The sequence below is a fragment of the Fundulus heteroclitus genome, chromosome 11 (genome assembly GCF_011125445.2).
Source record: "Fundulus heteroclitus isolate FHET01 chromosome 11, MU-UCD_Fhet_4.1, whole genome shotgun sequence".
Taxonomy (NCBI): Eukaryota; Metazoa; Chordata; class Actinopteri; order Cyprinodontiformes; family Fundulidae; genus Fundulus; species Fundulus heteroclitus.
In genome coordinates this window covers 35,841,603-35,864,531 of record NC_046371.1, presented here as the reverse complement: position 1 = coordinate 35,864,531, position 22,929 = coordinate 35,841,603, and the positions used below count along the sequence as shown (strand labels likewise).

Sequence of the window (22,929 nt, the reverse complement as noted above, 5' to 3'; positions counted from 1 at the left end):
TATGAAATATTAAGCTGTGGGTGTTTCTAAGACCCCCCCAGGTCAACTGTAATGGCCGTGTTTTTACTCAGAGCTCACTGTAACACTGGAGAAACATCTAAAAAGGGTCTATCTTCCTTTTTTCTTCTCTTTTTATTCACAATTTTTTCTCTTCTAGATCTGTTATTTTTGCTGTTTTTTTGTATTAGCCAATTTTGCTGTGTATTGGGGGCTCTGTCTAGCCAAATATATGACGATAAAGAACATTGCTGTAGTAATAATGCTTTAAAGTGAAACTGTGTTGTTTCTGGCTGGTGTAGGCTAGTCGTAACTCCATGAAAAGTATGTATCAGGCTTTTTTTTGCGTTCATACCAGAATTTCTGTGTCAGTATAGCTACAGATTTTGATCATTATTTTGTTCATCTATTATTGTGCGTTATAACTATATTACAACAAAATTAATAATACATATGACTCTGCCCTTCCCTGTTTGTTTATTATATGTTTTAAAATATCAATTAATATGTCTTTTGAACCAAAGAAAACCGTTGTGGACACGCCTTTTAGAGTCTATGTATTGTAGTGGTGCAGTTTAGTCTTTTTATCTGCCGCTCCATCGCGAGCACTCCCAAGTAGGAGGGCTCGCGCGCAGAGCAGAGTGGAGCAGAGCGGAGCTCGCGCTGTGATGGGACTACAGACCCGTTAGTGCTCTCCGTTTCCTCCTCTTCCATCATGGCTCCCACGATAGACAGGCAGGGATATTGGGGGCGGCCGACCTCAACGCTGGAATGGTGCGAGGAGAACTATGTCGTCTCCTTCTATATCGCGGAGTTCTGTGAGTGAGACGGTTCTGTCCCTTTTACCGAACGGCCGCGAGTCAAATGGTTTCGTTTTGGAGACTTTTCGGGGAGGGCGAGAGCGTCATGTTGTCCACGTCCGGTCGTCCTTTCTAACGTAAACAGTGGGACGGGGCATGCACGGCTCCACGGCTGGAACAATTGTCCAGTGCGCTTTAAGCGCCGCGCTGGTTGGGCTCCGTACAGATGCTAGGTGTTAGCTTAGACCGCGGCACCTGACCTGCTACGAGAGCTGCAACATGATAAGGAAACAGAAATATTCTGGGAATGCCGTGAAGCTGCTCTCAGTCGACTAGTTACCAAAGACTGTCGGCTAATGCTATCATAAGCAAAATCTGAAACCACTAGCGGTACTCGTTGTCTAAGCTGCTTTGTTTTTATTTCAACCAGAGGTGGATTTAGGCAGCTGGAGTCCTGGGCGAATCAGCAGTGTACACCCCTCTCACTTCCCTTCATGCCCTTTAGTTTTCTTAATTTATGTAATGTCTAATTGGAGCTTTTTGTAGCATGTACGATTAGTACTTAGGTCTTGGGAGAGCTGATCTGTGGCTCTGTGTGATGTGTCTTGTAATTGGAAAAAATGCTCATACATGTAACCTCTGGTTGTGGGGTCATGCTTGGTCCTAGCATTATATAATCTCCACTGAAGGCATCTTATTGGGTTTGGGTTAAAAGAAAACACACTCCATGGGATTCTAAGGTTTCATGTGCTTTTACAGCGTTTTTATTTTAATTGTATGTGTTTTTTTTCTACAGATTTGTTTTCCATTTGGGCTTCATAAATAATGAGGTGGTAACATCCGTACGGTGGCTTTGCACAGAGGATGTAATTTCTTTTCACCCTGAGTATATGCTGGTTCTTTGTAATAAAATATTTATGGATAAATGACTTTTTAAAGTGTCCATAAATCATTATCACATTTGACTGTTGTTTAATTTATGACTAAATGCTATGACTGGGACTGTTATGCATTAGTTGTAATTAATTAATTACAGAAAGTAATGATTTAGTAGTTTAACATGTGAAGCATTGCTACTTTGGAAAACAATGTAAGCCGAGACTGAAGGTTTTAAATGACAGTGCTACACTGTTGCCTTTCAGTAAGAAGGTCCTGGGTTCAAATCCCAGCAATGGTTTGCGTGTTCTCCCTGTGCCTGCGTGGGTTCCCGCCAGGTACTCCATCTTCCTCCCACGGCCCCAAAACATGCCTGTTAGGTGATTTGTTCTCTCCAGGTCGCTCGTGCGTGGTTGTTTGCCCTGTGCCGAGCGGTCCGGGGTGTACCCCACATCCTGCCCAACGACCGCTGGAGATGGGCAGCAGTCCTGTAAAACACTGAATGGATGACTGTATGCCATTTGTACAGAAAGAAAACCGGATTCTGACAATGTCGCAATTGGCAGAGATACAAAAAAATAAAAAAAACAGCAACTTGAAACCATTACAGAAAAATAGTTTTTGTATTAAGAATCAAATCAAGCCGTCTTAGAAAAGGATGGACTGTCATTAGTTTCTTTGATTGTGGGGTTAAACTGACATATTTGATTAATCAAAGTGCAGAAATAAGCTTTGAGGTAGAACACGTGTACAACCTAAGGCCAGGCTGTCGGCTCCCGTTTTGGATGGCCCAAAATCTTAGCAGGGATGGCCCGAAACACATTTGTTGTATAAGATATAACTTGACCTGAGCTTTCTGCCACACTTCCAGAGCTGAATGCGATGTGCTTATCAGGTGTTTCTTCAGGCCCCAAAGCATTGCCCTCCTTTCCTCAACGTTTACACCTCCCTCGGGTTCTAAGTTAGCTGCTGTCTTCTCGTTCTCAGCAGCCATTCACAGGCAAATCTTTACAGCTGATACGATGTTCCTTGGCTGCTGCTGGAGTCTTCTTTGTTTTGTCTAACGATTAAAAACTGGTTCCTCGAGCATCATTATCTTAGGAGTAAACAATGTCAGCCCATTTCAGCGGTTATCAGCAGGACGATGGAGCGATATGGCAAAAGCTGCACCTTCACTCTTACGTCCCAGAGGCTCGGGCAAGGTTTGGCCCAGCAGGGCTGAGCCGACATCACGACTCCGTTTGTTACTTCGCGGTTGTTCAGACATCATCAGTGCATGTTAAAAGTCTGAAAATGGAGATAAAGAATTGAAATGTGCCAACACCGTACATCTGTCCACCCAGACTGGTTTGTAGCTGCCTGAAGCAACAGTTTGTTGAAAGAGACGTCAAGCCAAGCGTGTTAGGTGCATAACGACGTGTCACTTTCCTAAACTTCTGCACCACCAGCAACACACCTGCTGGATGCCGACAGTTAAAGCGCGTGTTTACAGAAATAACAGAGCCGGGCCCCGCTAAGCAGCTTGTTTTCAGCCGCAGGAGAACGATTTGGCATTTCAGCCAAAGCCCCTATGCAGGTTTCAGGGGCCGCAACGCCGCCTTGTTCTAGGAGCGAAGGCCCACAGGCGCAGCTCGGTTGGAGGCGGCTGATGTGAGAGACACGTCTCATTCAGACATTTGCACCTGTCATTGAGTTGTTTGAACAGCACACCCACGCTGCCACGCTGCCTCGCGCTTAGTGTTTGCATTTGTTATCCGTAGCCTGAGTACATAACTTTTTTAAATGGCACGTACAAGGGTGCGCGGAAACGCCTTGACTTTTTCTACCGCTGCAGATAATGGATCTGTTGAAGTGGTCCTGTTGATCCTACAGAGGTTTGATGGTCAAACGATGCATCATCCCTGTGAGCCGGATCGCTTCCATAAGAGGTACAGAGCTCATTGCACCACTTCACCATTGCTACCTTTCTAGGTTTGTTCAAAGAGCTCCATGCTGCAAGGTGGTTGTATTCCTCCCATAAATAGTCACCTTGTTTCTTGTGCGCAGGAATGTGATTTCAGGATTTAGCAGCGTATTCAGGCTCGCTCTAACCGCCACCCTGAGCTGAATCCTGCAACATGTGCCGTCATCCTTCTAGAAACTCTTTTCTCTCTCTCTGAATCAGCCTGAAAAAAAGAGACTTGATTCCCACCCAAGTCACGTTGTTTTCATTTGCCCACATTGTTGTTCTGTTGATCGCACTGGGAGGATGAGATGTGAAGATACAGAATGTAGTAGTGCTATGTATGTAGTATAAAGTATTATGTGCCGGGTTTGGTATTTCAAAACTTCAAAACAATCCAGGCCGTGTGTTTCTATATTTTAATTGATCATGATTGCATAAATACTCTTGTAATGGCCAGGCGTTTATGCAAACAGTTCATCTAGTTCATCTGTCTAATATAGGTTTATGCAAAACATGTCGACAGCTTGTTTTGCATTAAATCCCAGTTTAGGTTCATGATTCTACGCTAAGAGGAGGAGCAGGAATGGCAACCGTGGGAAGGGGAAGACAAAAGCTGCTCTCACATTTCCCAAACATCTTTATAATTCTCAAGGCTTTTGTCTCAGGAGGTCCACAGTTCTTTGGCGTGAAACAGACGGGGAATGTTTGGTTTGTGTCCTGGTAGAGGTGGTCTGTTTTACAGACAAACCCCATCAGATCAACAGTCACATGTGCTGGTTTGTGGCTGCTCTGCTGCTTTAGGACCGGCTCAACGTCCCATGAAGGATGAAGCTAATAATTCTGCCATCAGAGTTTCCACTGTGAGTTTATGCAGACCTTAGTCATGCAGCAGGACAATGATCTGGAGCACAACAGCAAGGCCTCCTCTGAATGGCCCAGTCAAAGTCTGGATTAAGCCCAAACCACTTCCCCTTTTCAGCGATTGTTCTTTTCTCCCTAAGTCACGATATGATTAAATGTGTAACTAATATGCCATGCTAGTAGCACCTAAGCACGTGGGTAAGACATCATGTGTTTAATGGCTACAAAACTGAAGTAGGAAGGGAGGAAATGGCAACATGGTTAAATGGGTCATGAATTGGTGACAGGCAAATGAACGTGGAGCCTCTGATGACTGCGTTAGAGTTGAATGCCATTTGGTTCTGGCCACAATAAACACACAGACACCAACAGCGGTCCATTTAGAAGTTATCCTTCAATAAGAAGTGGAAACGTCTCTCCGCAGATAAGCTGAAGGACAGAATCAATCGGGACGTTCCATCCTGGGCGCCTCACCAGCCTCGTGTGCTGCAGATGCAAACCCCCACGTTGTCCTACGTGCCATGGAGCAAGTTTGACGACTTGTTGTCTGACTGCAGTAAGCCTAATAAAAGCAACGCTCCTGAGTTGACCCAGGAAGGTGACCGCTCTGCCAAGTCAGCAACTATTTGTGTTCCCAGTGAACGGGCAGCGCTGGCAGCAGAGGCCCGGTCACAAGCACCAAGAGGCCTACAGGCGCCGCTTTCTGGCCGCAGTCTGTTCCTTCTGCAAGAAAGCTGAAGGTTTTTTAAAACATAGACAAATCTGTTGTCCTGATTGATTGTGTGTGTATAACGTAGCATTCCTGTTCCAGAGCCATAAAAGCTTTATCTGCTCAGTCTCAGAAGGCCAACACGTCCAAGGTTATATTACCTTTATTAGCCTCTGCTGTGGCTGAACAGCTTGTTTTGCTTGATACGCCTGATCGTTCACTTTGGCTTTAACCAGTCCTCTGTCTTCTGTCTTATTGTTGCCCCCCCACATGACTTCATAGCAGCTTTGTGAACCACTCGTTTATTTGGAGCTGTTAGCTCAGCAAACATCCACCAACATTCCCAGCATGGATCCAGTTGCAAAGGCCGACTCTAAAGCAACAGTTTGGCCACATTAAAAGTTTACCTCACCCTAAATGACAAAGCAGCACTTGGATCAGGTGACAACATGAAACATCCAAGCATCAAGGTTCCAATACTACTCTAATCTTGTTGTATCTTTATTTATATTCGCTTCAACATGGAAAACTTGGAATGTCCCAGTAACTCGGTAGAGAGTGCAAAGATGCAGCCAGTTTTAGTCTGAGACCAGCGCAGGCCTAAGCATGGTGGGAAACCTAACTAGATAAATCTAAAGTCAGCACCACCCACTTTTCTTCTTCTCTTCTGTCCTTTTGAACAGGGAACACTGTCAGCAACCTGATTATGATTCTTCCTCCCTTATACGGAGCCGTCCACACGTATCGGAATGGCCTGGAGTTTCGTTATATCTGCTCCTTTCTCGGACTTTCAGGTAAAGCTGAAGGCCGTCACAGCCGACAGCGCTTTTAGTTGTTCTGCTGATGTAAGCCAACATTTAATCTTCTGTCCCTCTCTTTCTGTGTCTGTTTGTGTTACCCAGCTGTAGGCGTGGGTTCCTGGTGCTTCCACATGACGCTGCTCTATGAGATGCAGGTGGGACGCAAATCAAAATTACCCGGCATCCAGAAACAAGCATTGTGTTCGTAGTAGAAATGGATATCTTCTTTTAGACGGAGCAGTCGTGGATTTATGCATAAACAGACATTTTCTCTCTGCTGTCTTGCAGCTGCTGGACGAGTTGCCGATGATTTACAGTACATGTGTCTTTGTCTACTGTTTGTAAGTAGTTCCAATTTTCCTTTTTTTCTTTCTCTTAAAGCTCCATCACTAAGGTGAATGTATACAGATGGGGCCACATGTTGGCACCCCTGGATAAACATAAGCAAAAAGACTTCTTTTCACATTACCGTGGCATAAACCCAGCCCGAAAGCTTTAGAAAGACCCAGCCTTTAATTTGAGCACATTTATTCCTCTTTTCTTAATCTCTCTGGACCGTCCTGTCCTGCGCTCTTCCCTTCAGCTCCCTCCACAGCATGGCCTTGGGAGAAGGTCCGATTAGTGTCTGGTCAACCATTTCCGCCTTGTTTTGGCCAGATCTTATCCTACTGAAAGAGCCAACAACAACCACTTTTCAGTTTATTTGCACCGTTTTAGCTAAACATGTCCTGGCATTAAAAAAACTGTGTGATAGAATGTAAAAGGAAAGGAAAACATCATAAATTACTCATTAGACGTTTCTGGAAATGTCGAGGAACAGAAAAGGTAAAAATGCTTTGTAACATTTATTGTAAAAGGTTTACCAAAAAACATACCATCAATGATTACCTTTATATAAAAGCAGCATTTTTTATCTTCCTGGTTGAATAAATGTGCTCTATCAAAGTTTGGATTTGTCTCAGTTCTTTAGTGTGAGATTATGCCGCTGCCGCTGCCTACTAATGACAAGGCTTAGTCCACGTCTGTTCCAGAGTGGACAGCACATTTGTCCGCACCTATATACTGTGACTTATGCTGTAAAATGAACTGTTGCATCCCATCTCTAGTGAATCCCTCAGCGCTGCAGGGAGCTGGAACCTTCCAGCCCTGTGTGCGCTCATGTGCCACTTATATTTAGCATCTTCCTGTCTTACTGTATTGTTCCTTAAGCTAAAAAAGTATTTCCTTTGTCCAGATACGAGTGCTTCAAGCAAGAGAACAGCATCAGTTTATTTCCTATTGTGCTGTTGCTTATCTTCAGTGTCTCAGTCACGCTGGTGAGTGCCTGCAGTTACTGTAAAAGTTGTTTACTGTAAACAGAGGAACCAGAAAGTCACTCTTTCTATATCTTGCTCAGGTGTATTTACAGTGGAAGGAGCCCGTGTTTCACCAGGTAAGGGAGTGCTTTATGTCATGTTTATCTGCCTCATTCAAGTCCCTGTTTGCTATCAGCGCTCAGTGTGCTGTAGGTCAAGTGTAGCTTGTGTAAACGCTGGGCCCGCCCACACACCATGCATCGTCAGACTGGTAGACGTTGGCCGCTAAGCGGTCCATACGCATACCCACGCACCCTAAGCAATCTCTGCATAAAGTATACAGTAATGAAGCTGTCTGAAAATGGTCACGGTTGTTATTTAGTTGACTGCACTGATGGTTTATGATGAACATGTTTAAATCCCTTTGAATACACAGTCTGGTGGGAGAGTTGTCCCTGAATCCACCTTAAATGTTCAGATGGGGGGATAGGCTAATTTTCCTCTAGTAGCAGTGGTGTTTACATTCAGCCCAAAGTTATTTCTAGTAATTAAAAACATTTTGAAAACTGCTGACAAACCTTTAGCTTGGTTCCTCTCTCTTTATCCACTGTTGTTTAACTGAATAAGGAAAACTAATATTCCTTGAAAAGCAGACTAGTGATAGCAGGGAGTCCCCCTGGTTCATTTTGATGTTGCTTTTTCAAGTTGCACGACATACTGTTGATGTGCAGTTGTCCCGGCTCAGTCTTTGAGTTCTGGTGGGTGTCCTCTTGGCAGGTTTGTTGTGGTATCATGTGCTTTCCATCTGAACATAATGGATTAGATGGTCCTCCAGAGGAACATCAAAGATTTTGATACTTTTTAGATATTTTTCTTCTTCTCACCAACTGACTTGTCTGGAGAGCTCCTTGGTCTTCCTGGTGTGATGTCTCATTTAGCGGTGCTGCCGCCTCAGGAGCCTTTCAGAAAACGTGTGTTTATAATGGCAGATCATGTGACACTTAGATCGCAAACAGGGGGACTTCATTTCTTTAATTATCTAACCTTTGACCAGAACTTTTTAGTCTTTAGAGCAACAGGGGTGACTACATATGCACACGACAATTTTCAGTTTCTGATTTTATGCAATTCACTTCGCCAACTTCAACTGTTTCATGCAGATTCATTACATAAAATAAGACTGAAAACCATTTTTATTACAGACTGAATTGCAACAAAAGTAGGTAAAAAGCCAAGGAGCAGGACGTTTGCAAGGATTGTAAACTTATTAACAATTCCTCCAGGTATCTGTTGACCTCTCCGTTGTCTCTCTGACGTCCAGAACCTCCATCAGTTAGTCTGCAGGCTGTCTTTTCTGTGAGCAGAAATGAAACAGCTGATAGTTTTGCTTTTCCTTTTGCTTGTTATGTTTCTGTAAAACCTCAGGTTCAGTAAACCAAACCAAACCAACTACAGTATCAAGTTTAAAAGACTTAAGAGCCTTGAGGTCAGACTGCTCTTAGTGGACTTGGTCTAAGATTTTAAACAGCCGTAAATAGTTGTTCACAGAGACTTTTAGGTCTAAATATGTATCCCCTTTTCAGGTCATGTATGGTGTCCTGGTAGCTTGCCTGGTGATGCGTTCCATCTTCATTGTTACATGGTAAGCAACGGAATGGCTTGAACATCTTGGGTAAATTGTCATCCTGATGAAGGGGGCTCTGTCTGTTCTTCCAGGGTGTACCCATGGCTCAGGGCGCTGTGTTACACCTCTTTAGGGGTCTTTCTGTTGGGCTTCCTGCTGTGGAACATCGACAACATCTTCTGTGACTCGTTAAGGTGAGCAGTGCTTTTAAAGTCAGAGGGATGAAAAGTCGTTTTTTATAAATATACATTTTGATCCAGTATTACCAGTAGAATCTCTGCGCAAGATATTTTATTGTTTTGCGTGGACATTTTTAGATGTGTAAAAAAGACAAATAAAAGATTTTGGTGCTCATATTTAATCCAAAAAAATCACTCTATTTAAACTATGGATGTTAAATCATTGTAGTATGTTTTCTTTGTTGTTTTATATAAAAGTACTGAAGAGTTGTAAACATTGAAAATAATGCATAAATAAAACAGATTCAACAAATTTTGGAAACATTTGTAGTGAAAAGTAGGAAATGAAATATAGTTTTATGGCCTAAAAGCACTTTTTTCCTTTTCCTAACCCAGAGCCAGTAGACAAATGATGCCCCCTGGTGTTGGAGTAGTGACACAGTTCCATGCCTGGTGGCACATCTTCACGGGTCTGGGTTCCTACTTACACATACTCCTCAGGTAAGAGCCTTTGTCTGTGTCAGAGGAGCACATTACGACAGTGCCACGTGTCCATTCACCCTACATTTAAATCCCTGCGTCCCTCCAGCTTGCAGATACGATCCACCTACCTCAAGTACAGACCAAAGGTTAAGGTATGCATTGTTACTTTTATCGGTTATCCTTTTTCAAAGATTATTACGCGTTTGTAGTTTGAAACCTGTTACTGCCTCTTCCCTTCGCTCAGTTTCTGTGTGGCGTCTGGCCCACGTTGCACATTGAACCACAAAGGATGAGCTGAAATGAGAAGATGTGGACCAGCCTAAGGATGGTGACTGCCAAATCAGGCACTATTGGCAGAGTGGCCTGCCAGTGCTGCCTTGTTACTGCTGGGAACTGGGCCCTCAGTCAAGGGGCGGGTGAACCCCACGGCACCAACTTAGGGACCATGTGGTTCTTAGCTGTGGGAAAATGACGTACAGTATAGCACTGAATTAAATTTCATCAAACTGAAGATTCTTTTCATTGATCTTAATTTATTAGACTAGTGTGTTAAGTTATTTTTAAGTGGGCAGTTTTTTTTTCAAAACCATTTTCAGTGTAGTTATAGACATTTGATTGCTTTGAAAAGTGGTAGAACAATAGTAATTAATAAAAAAAAATGTTTTTTATGACCAATCACAGAAATATCTAAATCAAATGAGCCTAAATATATTCATGTCCCTATTCAAATATGATAAGACCCTTATTTAGTTTAGTTTCTCAAAAGCTAAAGCAGTTTATTGTGTGGTTCTGGAAAATAAAAAAATTAATCTACTTAAACTGGAAGAGAAAATGTTTTTATGTAATGAGGAAACTCTTTCCTTATCTGCTTAACTGAAGGCTTAATCTTTACTTGAAGTTTCCACAAACTGATATGCTAAAACTGGAATTCTGATGCTTTTTAAAGCAATCCTAATGAACTTTATTGCCAAATTTGCACGTGTTTGTGTTAAGTTGTCATCCACTGAGTGAAATGTATGAATGGTTTACTTTGCTGTAAAGAAGAAATGATTTAATGAAAGCTTATAACACTGAATTGTAGCATTTGACACATGTTTTCATTTTTCCAAAGTACACCGAGATTAAACTCAAGTCTCAGGCTTGTTCCTGAGAAAATCTTTCATCAAGAAGCAACTTAATTGGAATGGCCTTGTAGCTGGGTGGTGCTTTAGCCAGAATAACTACTAGGCATGGGCCGGTTTTCAATATCAAGACAGACCAAGTTTTTAAAAGTAGAGCTTATAAAACCGCTCAGATTTACTGTGGTTCTGCTGTAGACGACCTGCTGGACTCAGTCAGATTTCTAACACCTATTGCTGCACACTGCCAGTCGGCTGGCTGAAAAAGGCTCGTACACTTTAACCTAGAACGCAAGAAGGATAAATTACACGTCTATGGATCAAAGTAGAATAAAAAATAATAGAATATAGTTACATACATTTACAACAGTAACATTGTTACAATTGTATTTATTTGGGATGTTCTGATTAGGATTTCTTGTTCCTAATACCAAATCCCTTCTTTTAATACCACAGATCAGTAGATTACCGAGTCCCAGTCTTATACTTCATTATTATTGATTAAAGTAGTTCCATGTATGTGCTTGATAACTAGTTTAGTGCAGTGAATAAAGCACTATATTTAATCAGCATTACACTTAAATTGCCAGTGACACTCTATATGATGGTGCTGCATTCCTTCTTATTTTTTTTTTATTTATTTTTTTTATAGCCACATATCCCAACTTCAGATTGTGCAGGTCTGCCTTAGTGTGCTGCTCTAGTGTGGGTTAATCTAGTCTGGAAAGCTGCTGTGATGCCCTGATGCCGTCGCTACGACGTTTGTTTCTAGCATGTAATTCAGATGTGATATGTCTCATTGATAGCTTGGCCCATAACATATTTCAGAGCAGTGCCAGTTAATCATGAGCTGACCACACTACTAGAAAAGGTTGTTTTTATTATTATAAGCCGAAGCGCTTTGCTTTGAACGTTGTAAAAACGAACAACCGGTGTGATTCGCTGCGCAGCTTTCTCTCAGTCACCGACATGGTCATCAGGCAGAGCAGGTCACATGACCCAGACACACCCCCAGCCTTTCTCTGTCAACATTAATACAAAGAGAGAACCCAGATCTAATTCACAGATCAATGTGCACAAACTGTAACGTGGCTGGCTAATTCCTCCAAGCCAAAACAGACCAAGACGTTGCCAAATGTTTCCCTCGGGATGAAGCTGACATAAACTCAGACTGCAAACCAGCCACAGGTATCAGGAGCTGAGTTTCTGCAGGGACTCCAGATAGCAATGTCTAAAAACGGAATATCTGGTGTCAAATTAGGCATCCCCTGTCATAACAAATAAGTTCCATCGTTTTATAAGCAAAATAGTTAATTTTCCATTAGCAATTACATCAACTTATGCATTTTTAAAAATGTATAGCCACTATGTATTATTACTCAAGGATGTGCTACCGTCTAACACCGGCCCGTGCTTAGTTTCCACCAGTACCCTGAATGGTTACTGTGCCTCACGGATGAACCTGGCTTGAAACCAACTAAGCTAAAAGTGTTGAGAAGTGAGCTAGTCAGAGATGGTTGACTGAAATAAAAATGCAATCATTCCGTTAGAGAGAGTTGACCTTGATCAGAAAACCCAGCTCCACTGAGCAGACATCGCGAAATGTTCTTTATGCTTTGATGTGATGAGATGGTGTGCTTTTAACCTCTGAATGAACACAACACTTGAACAACCTTGAGCCAGCTGCATTTTATTTAAAGCACGTATTTATTGATTTCTACCCTTTTATCTTTTTAGTCGTCGTAGTAGTTCATCCAGATTCAGCTGCACAGACGTATGCCTCTGAGTAGTTCACCATGCAACCACTGGATGGCGTAAATGGAGCATGTGGTCTGGAACTCAGCTTCTGTAGAGCTGCTGGAATCTTTCATGTTTCCGATTTTGTGTTAAATGAAGGGCTCTTTGTGTTTTGTTAGCGTATCGGCAGCTGCAGCAGCTTGAGCTGACTGGAATATGCACACTTTAGCCACTAGGAAATGTGTTTCCATTTGTGTGGAAGCGCTGCTTGTGGAACATGTGCAGAGGCAGCACACTGCGCAGCCACTTTGTTTTTCATGATGCACACCTATGCTTAGGTTTTGGAGTGTATAAAGCCCGGTGTTACAAACATTCATGAGCACAACATACGAAACAGAAGTATTAGCCTCCTCCGGATGTCATTGTGTGAATTTTTGTTCTGTGTTATCTCGAAGTCTCTGCTCATCAGCAGAACTGAGCGGTCCACAAAGAGGGTGCCTTATTGTTGTCACTGCAGTGTAATCCGAGTTGCCTTGATATCTGGGATAAACGTTTCCTTCTCCCTCTCGCGTTTTACCTTTCCCCTGATTATCAGCCACTCGTGCATCAGGAGGACCAACATCTGCAGCTTTTAACGCAAAGTCTGCCTGATCCTTTGGCCTTCCAGTCACATTGTGTGGAAAAACGTACACATAGCCTGTATAAAGGTAATATCATGTAACACTACTGCTATGTTTATGGCCAGAACACCAAACTCTGCCAACTGTTTTGTTGTACTTTGATCAGTCTTTGATGATGTCTTGTGTTGTCAAATAAAGGAAATTGTGTCAGACTCATGAAATCCTGTGACTCAAGATTGTTTGGCACATAACAAGAGAACATGCAATGTTGGTTACTAAACATCTAGAGGATTTTAGAGAAAAATACGTGAGCCGATTTGTTCAAAACGCCGCACTTAAAGTGATGGGAGGCAGCCAAAAACATGCTAAGCATCTTGCTGTAACTGGGGACTGAAGGGAAACAATGAGTAATTTACAAATAAAGACATTAACTGGCATGCTGTTGTATTCAGCCACCTTTGTCAATATAATGTAGAGCAATCATCCATTGCAGCTTGAGCTGCCAGTTTTTGGGATGTCTTCACCATTTGGACACTGACATTTCTGCTCATTCTAGCTTGCAAAACAGCTCATATGGACTTCATGGGAACATGATGGATTTAGGCCTGAGGTCTCGCACAGGTTTTCTTCCGAGGTTGCCTTGTATTTAGCTCCATCCTCCCAGTTCCTACTAAAGAATAGCATCCCCACACAGCCATGTTTCATTGTGCTGTGTTCAGGGTGATAGTATAGGAGCTATGTGAGTTTTATGCCACTCACGCCGTTTTCCTTGTGGCCCAGAGAGTTCGATGTTGGTCTCATCAGAACAGAAGCCCGTCCATGTTTGCTGTGTCCTCTAAATGGCTTGTAGCAAACTAAACAGGTCTCCTCATGACTTTCTCTCGCAATAGCTCTCTTCGTGTCACTCTTCCAAAGAATTTAGATCTGCTGTGTCCTGTCAGCAGTATCTGAGAAGTGAGACTCTCTTTACAAATCTGATAACCTCTGCAGGATATTGGGCAAAACGGGATTTAATTTAGGGGTATTGGAGTAAAGGGAGCTGAACTTAAATGCATGTTACACTTTACAGACCAATATTTGTAAAAAAAAAAGAAAAAAAAGCATTGATACCATGTATCCTTTTACTTCAAAAATTCAGATACTCTTTTGTTTAAGAAAATCTAAGAAATACCAATAATATAAAAGTGTGTTGGTGACAAAATGTGAAAAAGTTCAAGCAGTCTGAAAACTGTAAAGTGGCAGAAGCAGGGAAACTATGTTTCAGCGTCAACTGGCGACTTGTTTGTGTTGGATACAGCTCAACATGTCACTCCCTTGCAAAGCAAACTTCACTTTCTTGATATGTTGCTTCCTTTCATTGATCCACTGACCAAAGGCTTCCTGAGGATTAAGGTGTGTCGCACCTATAGTACGCTGAACTTGTGGGAAGTAGAAGTCCAAAACGGGGACACGGTTAAACCTTGAGCTCATATCATGGGTAGATTTTGGTTGTAGCACATAGCAGTTGAAAAGGTTGTTAAGAGAAGACTATCAGAGATGAATGGAAGGGAATAGAGATTTGCAATATCTTCTCCACAAGTTCCTGCATGTATGCGTACACCTAGTAAAGCTTTAATATTCATCAAACAGGTCATAACAACACTGAGGTGGTAAAGACCAACAACCAGCCTTTAATTACAGGGGATGGAATGCAGCTCACTTTTTACAACTTGTGGAGCTCTGTCAAGTTCCAATTATTGACACCTTTTCTAACTTAAACAAGAAAGATTAGCCATAAACACATAACAGGACACACCCACAAACTGATAGGATGTTATTTGGATTTTGATCTTCAGTGCTTTAAACGTCACAAATGATAGCCAGGCTGTATTCAGATAAAGACCCTTTTAGGTATCGTCCTTAAAGCAGTGGCGACTCCAGAAATATTTCATAGGGTGGACAGATGGAGCCACTTAAACTCTTGGGATGGCATTGAAACTAAAAGCTATAATTTCAGGATTTTACTGTTGTAGTAAAGCTGCATGTAGAAAACTATCAGAAAGACTTAAGTAAACTCCTACTAATATCTTTTGGTTTTTAATGTGTTTTTTTTTTTTAATCTTTAATGTTCCTGATGATTTAATGTGCATAGGCCAATAACAGTACAATTAACATTTTGAATTGAACAACAATTCCTTTTTATTGCACAATTATATTAGGAAGGAGGTGTACATTTATTCATTTATTGGAAAACAAAACAGTTACTAGGGGAAAGTAGATACTGGCAGATACAAATAAAAGTGCGATAGAAGGTCAGGAAGAGCCTCTGTCTTGCTGGCTGTGCATGATGGGATGAAATGCTAAACTGACGTTCCAACCATTTACACTGGCCAGTGGGATGGCCAGGACATGGCATGGGAGGGCGGGTATGGCCACCCGGTGGCACCCATGCCTTAAAGATCACTTCTGAGATACGTCTCACTTCATAGTTTTCAGAGGTGTCGCGCTTTGATGCAGGTGAACCCGATTTTCAGACAGACACAGAGTCAGGTTTCAAAGGGTTTATTGAGGGGGTGAATAATGGCAGATGAAACAGGCAAACAGTGACAGTCTTGAGAATCCTGGTAGAAAGGGCTGGTTTACCATGATGAGCAGAGAACCAGGAGATTTAGACGGTGACAGAACCAGCAGGCCGTGTGGACCGGAGAGCCACCAGAACGGGTGAGCAAGCAGCTGAGACTCACGGAGGAACAGGGAGCATAGCAGCATGGAGACTCAGGCAATCTCAACTAGGAGAGTTCAGCTGGCATGTACACAGCATCCAGTAGAGCAGGAAACAGGCTGAGCTGCAGCACGCAGACACCGGTGACCTTAGCAGGAGAGTCCAGCTGGCAGAGCAACATGAGCAGGTGAAGCAAAGGCAAATCTCACAGGAAGCACACTGAAGAGCATGAGCGATGATGAGCAGGAAGAAGTGAGTGAGACATTCTGGCAGAGAAGGGTAGGCAGAGGCAGGTATAAGTAGGCTGGTGAACAGGTGAGCCGAGTGACTAATTAGTGGCAACAGGTGGCTATAATCTAGAGTGGGGTGGTGGCTGGAGGCAGACTGAGCTGGAAGGATAACTGCTGGTGGCTGAAATGGTGAACGAATGACCAGAAAAAGTCCTCATAAGCGTAAAGTTAAACTAAACAGAACCATGACTATGACAAGAGGTAAATGATATTAAACCTTTGGTTGGAAGAAATTGAAAAAGAAGTTAGAATAAAAAAATAAAAAACAAAGGGTTGGGTAGCACCATTGATGACTTTTGATGACTGATTATTATGTGTGTGTGTGTGTGTGTGTGTGTGTGTGTGTGTGTGTGTGTGTGTGTGTGTGTGTGTGTGTGTGTGTGTGTGTGTGTGTACTGTTTGGCAATGTAGCATTAAGAATTGTTGTCTCAATGCCAAAAGGAGCCCAACAGATTTTACTTTTTCCAGTGGGGCCTTATTGCTTTCGCCATAGCGCTCCGCTTGATTTATCTATGAAAAAGCTTTATTAGATTTTATGCCGGGACTATGTTCAATGGACACAGAAAATGGATGGCAAACGATAAAAAAGAAGAGAAACAGATGAGACAAAATGCTAAAAGGGAAAAAAGGTGAAAGAAAAAGAGGAGCCAAAAGGAAGAGAGCAATAAAACATCCTCTGAGTCTGCTTCTACAACTGCAAAGAGGGATATAAAAAGAACAGCAAAACCAACCGAGTATTTGCCCACTATTCAAGAAGGTTCACTGTGGGGGACTCCAGTGGTCATCAGGCAAGAGGCAGGGTGCACCCTGGACAGGTCCCTGAACAAATCCCATGTGTTTAGTGCAACTGAAACACAGATAGTTTGGTTGGAAAATCATTTCTGAACCAAAAAATGGCCTTTTAAAGAAAATGGAAGGGAGCATGCCATCCTGATGTGAAACAGGAGAAATCATACTCATTTTAATTTTTTTGTTCAACTAAAGTTATATAAAATACATTTTACCCTCACATTGTGGTTTTCAGAATAAAACTACAGACAGCTCCATCACATGATTCTTCTTTTTTCCTCTCTAAAGCTGACCCTCATAAAAGAGTCCATACATTCAGAGAGCTCAGTAAAGACAGACAGTCAGGTTTTACTGGCAATGCTCCACAAACCTTAAGAGGAACATGTTCAGACAGAGAAATTACAACAACCACACACTGCAACACATTCCTCCAGGGGTGTTAGCCATAAGCTGTATTATGTAAAAGTTGTCAGTGTGTTATTTTGTCCTTTGCATTTTTTAAGACAAGAATGTCCTTCCACCGTCACGCCAGTTTTCAAAGGTATCAATCATGGAGGATGATGCCCAAAATGAGCTCACTGGGTTTGAATCAGAAACTGAATACAGTGTATAACTGACAGATCACAGAGCAGGAAAGACCACACTGACACATTAAAGTCTGTCTTTTGCTAAACAGATACATGTAAAAAAATATATATTCCTGAGATTTGCTTTATCACATGCATTGTCTTTGTAGTGAGAAGAGCATCCACAATAACTGCTTTCCTCTATTGTCTCTTTAATCATTGTTGCTGGTCTCTTTAGTTTTAGCCATAATGGCCTCTTATCTGATGCTGATTTTGTTCTGAATCTTCAAACCATGAATGTTTATATAATCACCAAGATTTATGTTCAAAGGTCATTGTCTGAATCCCTCTGTCAAAATATCAGGATCCCTGGTTTTGTTATTTTTGGATCAGGCTTTCTTTAGAATCTTGTGGAATAATAGAACCGTTGAACCACACATGAAAACTGATGAATTTCAAAGAAAGGAAACAGAAAGTTTGATGGCAAGAATAACAGAAGAACCAGCAAATGAGAAGCGATAACCAGGTAGCTTATATAGAGGGAGTGAGGAGAGAAGCCATGGAGAGCAGGTGTGAGCAATCTGAAGGCTGAAGACAATGAAGGCAGGGAGCTGAGGGAGAATAATCGACAGGAACAAAGACAGGAAGAAATCTAGCCAAATAAACAAGACAGAATCAACAACTTATTAAATAAATAATTGAATGACCGCGTCACAGAAGTATAACTAATATTAACAAACACTAAAGGAAAAATAACTGAAGAAAACATGATCCAGGTAACAAGAAAATCAAAACAAACACCCAATAATCATGATAAGGTGGTTCTCAGGAAATCTAAAGCAGAGAAATGTGATGACTCACAATGTAGGGACTCACTTTATTTGTTTGAGCATAGCAGTTCTGGTTGAGAAGCTGAAGGATGAGAGGGGGCTTGGAAACTTTAAATTACTCACTCCTTTTTTCCTCCACCAAACATTCCCTTCAGCTCAACCTAACTCTGAATTACAGGCTGTGAGAGACCAATAACCACGTATTTGTTTTTCTATGTGTTTCTATTTGTTTAAATAACTGGAAAATATTACTTTTTGTAGTAAAGGAAATACCAATGCTTAATACATTATTTATTAAAGATTCCCGGGGTGTCAGTAAAATCTTTGAGGTGTTATCATTTTAATTTTGATACATTTTAATGTGAGACATTTACATTAACAAAATCTGATGGAATTCATCTGGTGAGAAGGTAGTTTCCCAGACTAAGATGAAATTAAATGATTATGACACTGAATATTAATGTATAGTAATACAGCATAGCTTATCAGTGCTCAACCATTTAAAAATATCATTAGAGAATATTAGCACAAAACATTAGAGTAGCTTTCAGTCAACAACCAGATGTTACAAAACAGCAGCGCTTTGTTCACATAATGGTTTTATGGTACTCACTCACTCACACACTCACTCACACACTTCAGTTTTGGCCTGTAGGGACATGGGGAAGATTAGATGAGTCAGAGTCAGGATGTGTCCTGATGCAAGCTTTTCTTTCCCGGGTGACTACTTCCCTTGACTCAGAATCAGAGCCAGTCGCTGAAAACAACCTGGTCGTGAATAAAAACCATGGCGTTTGTGCAGGTGGCGTCTCAGTCATGGAATTAGATTAATGTGGGTGAGACCTGTTGGATGATTCACATTGGGAATCCCTGGGTTTCAACTGTAGTTCACCTTCCTGCAGCTGACGCACTTTTTTCCAAGAGGGTCAATGTGGGAGCTCAGCTGTGACAGGTGATCTATGTCAATTATTTGTTTTTTACAATTTGTAGGTTTTGCAATTTTTTTCTTTTTGTTTGTATAAGTTTTTACTGTTCAAACATCCAGTGTTGGATGTTACTTTTAAAGTCTATTGTGTTGTGTGGTTACTGCATTATGTGTATGCGTAAACTACATTACACTAATGTTTGCCTGCGTCACACTTTAACAAACCCAGAGTTTGACTCATAGCCTCAAGTGTTGCGTTTATGAGTTTTGCCACTGTGGTCTTTGGAAACAACTTTTTAGATGTTAAACTGGGATTTAAAGCAGTCATTCCACCGCTGGGAAATCAAAGTCTGGTTATTTTAAAGAAGTTCTTCATCCCAATGTTTCTCTGTGATACCACTGTTTGGCTTTCCTTTTTTCCACAAAGAAAAAAGGAAACCCTTAGATGCTACTCTTCATTAGTCAAACTCTTCTTTTAAATGTTTTTATGTTGTTGTAATAAAGAGTTAGCTTCAAATCATGTTTACCCAGTCAAATTGGATTATAGTTCAGAACATGAACTGGAGTCTGTGTTTCAATGCATTTACAGACAGCTACTGAAAAAGCTGAAAAGTAACGCAAAGGCAATGTATCAACAAGTGTTCTTCTCAAGACACATATTTCCTGTCTGGGTTTCAACCTCACTGCAGCCCTGAGACTGCATTGTTTATGGTTTTAAATTACACATGGTTGAAACTAGATATTTAGTTTAGGTCCTTTGTATACACTTTTTTCCTCTCTTTTCTCTCTCACACTAGCTGATACTCTGTATGTCAGACACACAAACTCAGGCCGCTAGTTTCTGCAGAGAAAAAAAAAAACACCCACAGATTCTCACTGCAGAGCAAAGCAAAGACACAAACATTGACAGTGAAAACAAATGCAGCCATGAGGCCCTAACAGCCCTAAAACTGCTAGGAGGAGACGTTTTCACCTCACAAGTGAATCAGAATGAGAAATATTTAATCCCAGAGGGAAATTACAGTGTATATTGAAATCATTTGTTGAAGACCTTGTCTGTTAAGAGAACACTGGATGATTTGGGATCATAACGGAAACTGTTGTGGTCAGAAATGTTTCTAATCAAAGCCAATATTGGGTAAAAGGTTAAAGTTTTTTCAGCCGTTTCATCAGAAATAGAGCCAGAAAGATCCAGAGGATTTGATGCTGATGCTGCGGAAGGCACAGATCTGCTACACAACATTATGCTGCCACCGCCATGTTTCACCATGTGGACGGTTTGTTCAAGTTGTTAGTTTTTCACACGTCACAATATTTTTTTAAGTATGCAAAATTGTTTGGTCTCATTAACGTCACTCGTTATGATGTTCTTTCAACAATGACCTTGCTCTTGCCACTTTTCTCAAAAGCCCAGAGTTGTAGCGTGCACGACTAATGCCTGTTCTGTCTTCGGCTGCTCATCCTGAACTCTCGATCTTTGAAGCTCCCCCAAATTTATCACAGACCTTCTGGGTGCTTCTTTGAGCAGTGATCTCTTTCCCCAATTTAGGTGGACAGACATGTCTAAATTGTGCTTTTTTCCCATTTCCATGATGAATTGAACAGTACTCTGTGGGATTTTCAAAGTTTGGGATGCTATTTACAACCTAGCAATGTTCTCCAACAAACCTCTGAGGTCAGAAACAAAAAAGCTGGGTATATATACTATACTCTACCCTCCTCCTTCCACATCACAGATGTAAGGAACTTGATGTTGGTCTACCACATGCAATCCTATTAAAAACACAAGTTTGTCAATGTGTTAAAGTGAAGAATGGTTCAAAAGGAAGGTTTTAATACTGCTCTGTAGGGACTGCAAACCTTTGTTGTCCAGTCTCAGCCATTTAACTATCAGACTGAACATGATTCCCATTCCAGCATTGGTTTTAACCGTTTGATTTATTTGCCACATATAAACCTACTTTAGGCCAAAATAATCCCAGATTACTCGCGTTAGAAAAGAGCAAAGCGGCATCACTGTAGGAAGCAAAGTTGATAAGGAGACGGTTTCCTCTCTAAACATTGTGACCACAAGCTGCCTGCACTACACTACCATCTTTTTATGTAAACTACACAGCTGACTTTGCAGTTATTGCATAAACCAAACAAAGACCAAAAACAACTCAGCAGGAACAAAGCAGTTAAACAGACTTTTAGGAGCGTTTGCATGAAGAGGTAAGCAGCATATGGCTAATAATGTAGAACTACATGTTAAAAGTGAGGCTTCCTCTCTTGGCCAGCTTTGACAAGTTTGCCTTACCTCACAAATGTCAGATCAGCTTGTCAGCTTTTACTTCACAACTTCCTCTTCAGCACGGCCAATTTTAAGAAGTCTTCATCATTTCTTTCAAATTATCATCAATCAAAATGCAATGTGGAAAAACAAAGAAAAGAAGAAAGAAAGACAGGTAATTTTCATGACCGTTAACATGGGCATGTTTTTAGGCTTGGACAGTCAAACATCAGCCTTCACATGTTTAATCGTTGGAAACACATTCCTGCACGGACGCTTTGCTGAGACAACTGCAGTGGGCTGATGAAGGTAACTATATCTGTTATTTAAGGCTTGTTATGTGACATAAATGTTCATTTTATTGCAGCTTTGTTTACTTCTGCATTGCTTTCAGATTGTGTATTTTTTTATTTTATTTGTTTTACTTTGGCATAAAATGATCTTACTGTCAGTCCAGACATACTGTTAGAGTTATGATAATAACTCCTTATTGTCCTAGAAAGAAACCAACACAGAACACAAGTTACTTTTCTGCAGAAGTGGAGAGTGGAGCCAGGCGGAGAATTGAACTCCATCAAAGCCTGATCCCAACTCTCCTGGGCCACCTCTGTCTTTCTGCTTTTATTAAAAAATGGTCTGGAATTTACAACATGTTGGTCTCACACGAGGATGGGAGATACAGGGTTGTCTATTTGTGGTGATCAATCACCTGCAACAGCTGGATAAGGCAAGACATTTCCTTATTTAGCAGAACAATCCACCGTGTTTGAAGTTAAAACAGCAGAACATTCCTGCAAGCCAACTCTTGAAACAGACCAAATGCCTGTAACTTAATGAAAATAAAATGATAACATTTACATTTTTCTAACACATACTTTATTATCAGAACAAGTGAAACTTGAACATCCCTCTAATAATCTAATCTGCAGAGTAACTGCTATAAAACAGGGGCAGATGTGCTTGAAATCCTTATCTTTTTATGTTAGCAATGGCAGAGAAAACAACGCTTGGAGCCATCATTAGTTTTCGTCAAAATGGCCTCATATCTAGGAATGGGAAAAGTTTTCTGGAGCATTAGGAGTTCCAAGAAAATAAATTCAGTTGTAATGTGGAAGGGTTGAGTATGACCAATAGGGTCCATCAAAAAGTGGGATCATCTCCTCAGGAAGTGCACAACATCATAATAAAGCCACCAATGCAAAGCTTGCTAAGCACTGGCAGCAGGCGGTCTGATAAGATCATCAGGGACAGACTGAAATTCTGCAGTAATTACAAGGAGTAGCTTATTGGAGGAATCTTTTACCTGGTGTGTTGGAAGCTCTGTCCAGAGAAGATAAGATTTGTGTCATGATCTGTGGTGCATCCTAAAACAGTCGATATGTGAAGTGGCCTCACATCCATGGGAGTAGGCTTGTTCATAGTTCAGTGTATGTATTGACATGATGGAGCACCATGTCTCAAGCCAAACGTGATAAAGTGGCTCAGAGAGTGGAACATAGACATTTAGGACCT

At 41.4% G+C, this 22,929-nt stretch overlaps 1 protein-coding gene across 1 annotated transcript; it reads left to right on the top strand.

Annotated features, from left to right (window-relative positions):
• The first annotated feature begins 583 nt into the window (after positions 1-583).
• Positions 584-13,265, top strand: acer3 (alkaline ceramidase 3). The gene is made up of 11 exons (XM_012858042.3): positions 584-815; positions 5,872-5,982; positions 6,091-6,143; positions 6,277-6,329; positions 7,223-7,304; positions 7,385-7,420; positions 8,867-8,925; positions 9,000-9,101; positions 9,483-9,587; positions 9,676-9,721; positions 9,814-13,265. Exons 1-11 carry the CDS (start codon positions 713-715, stop codon positions 9,865-9,867), a joined length of 804 nt encoding a protein of 267 aa, XP_012713496.1. The 5' UTR covers positions 584-712; the 3' UTR covers positions 9,868-13,265.
• Positions 13,266-22,929: the final 9,664 nt, after the last annotated feature.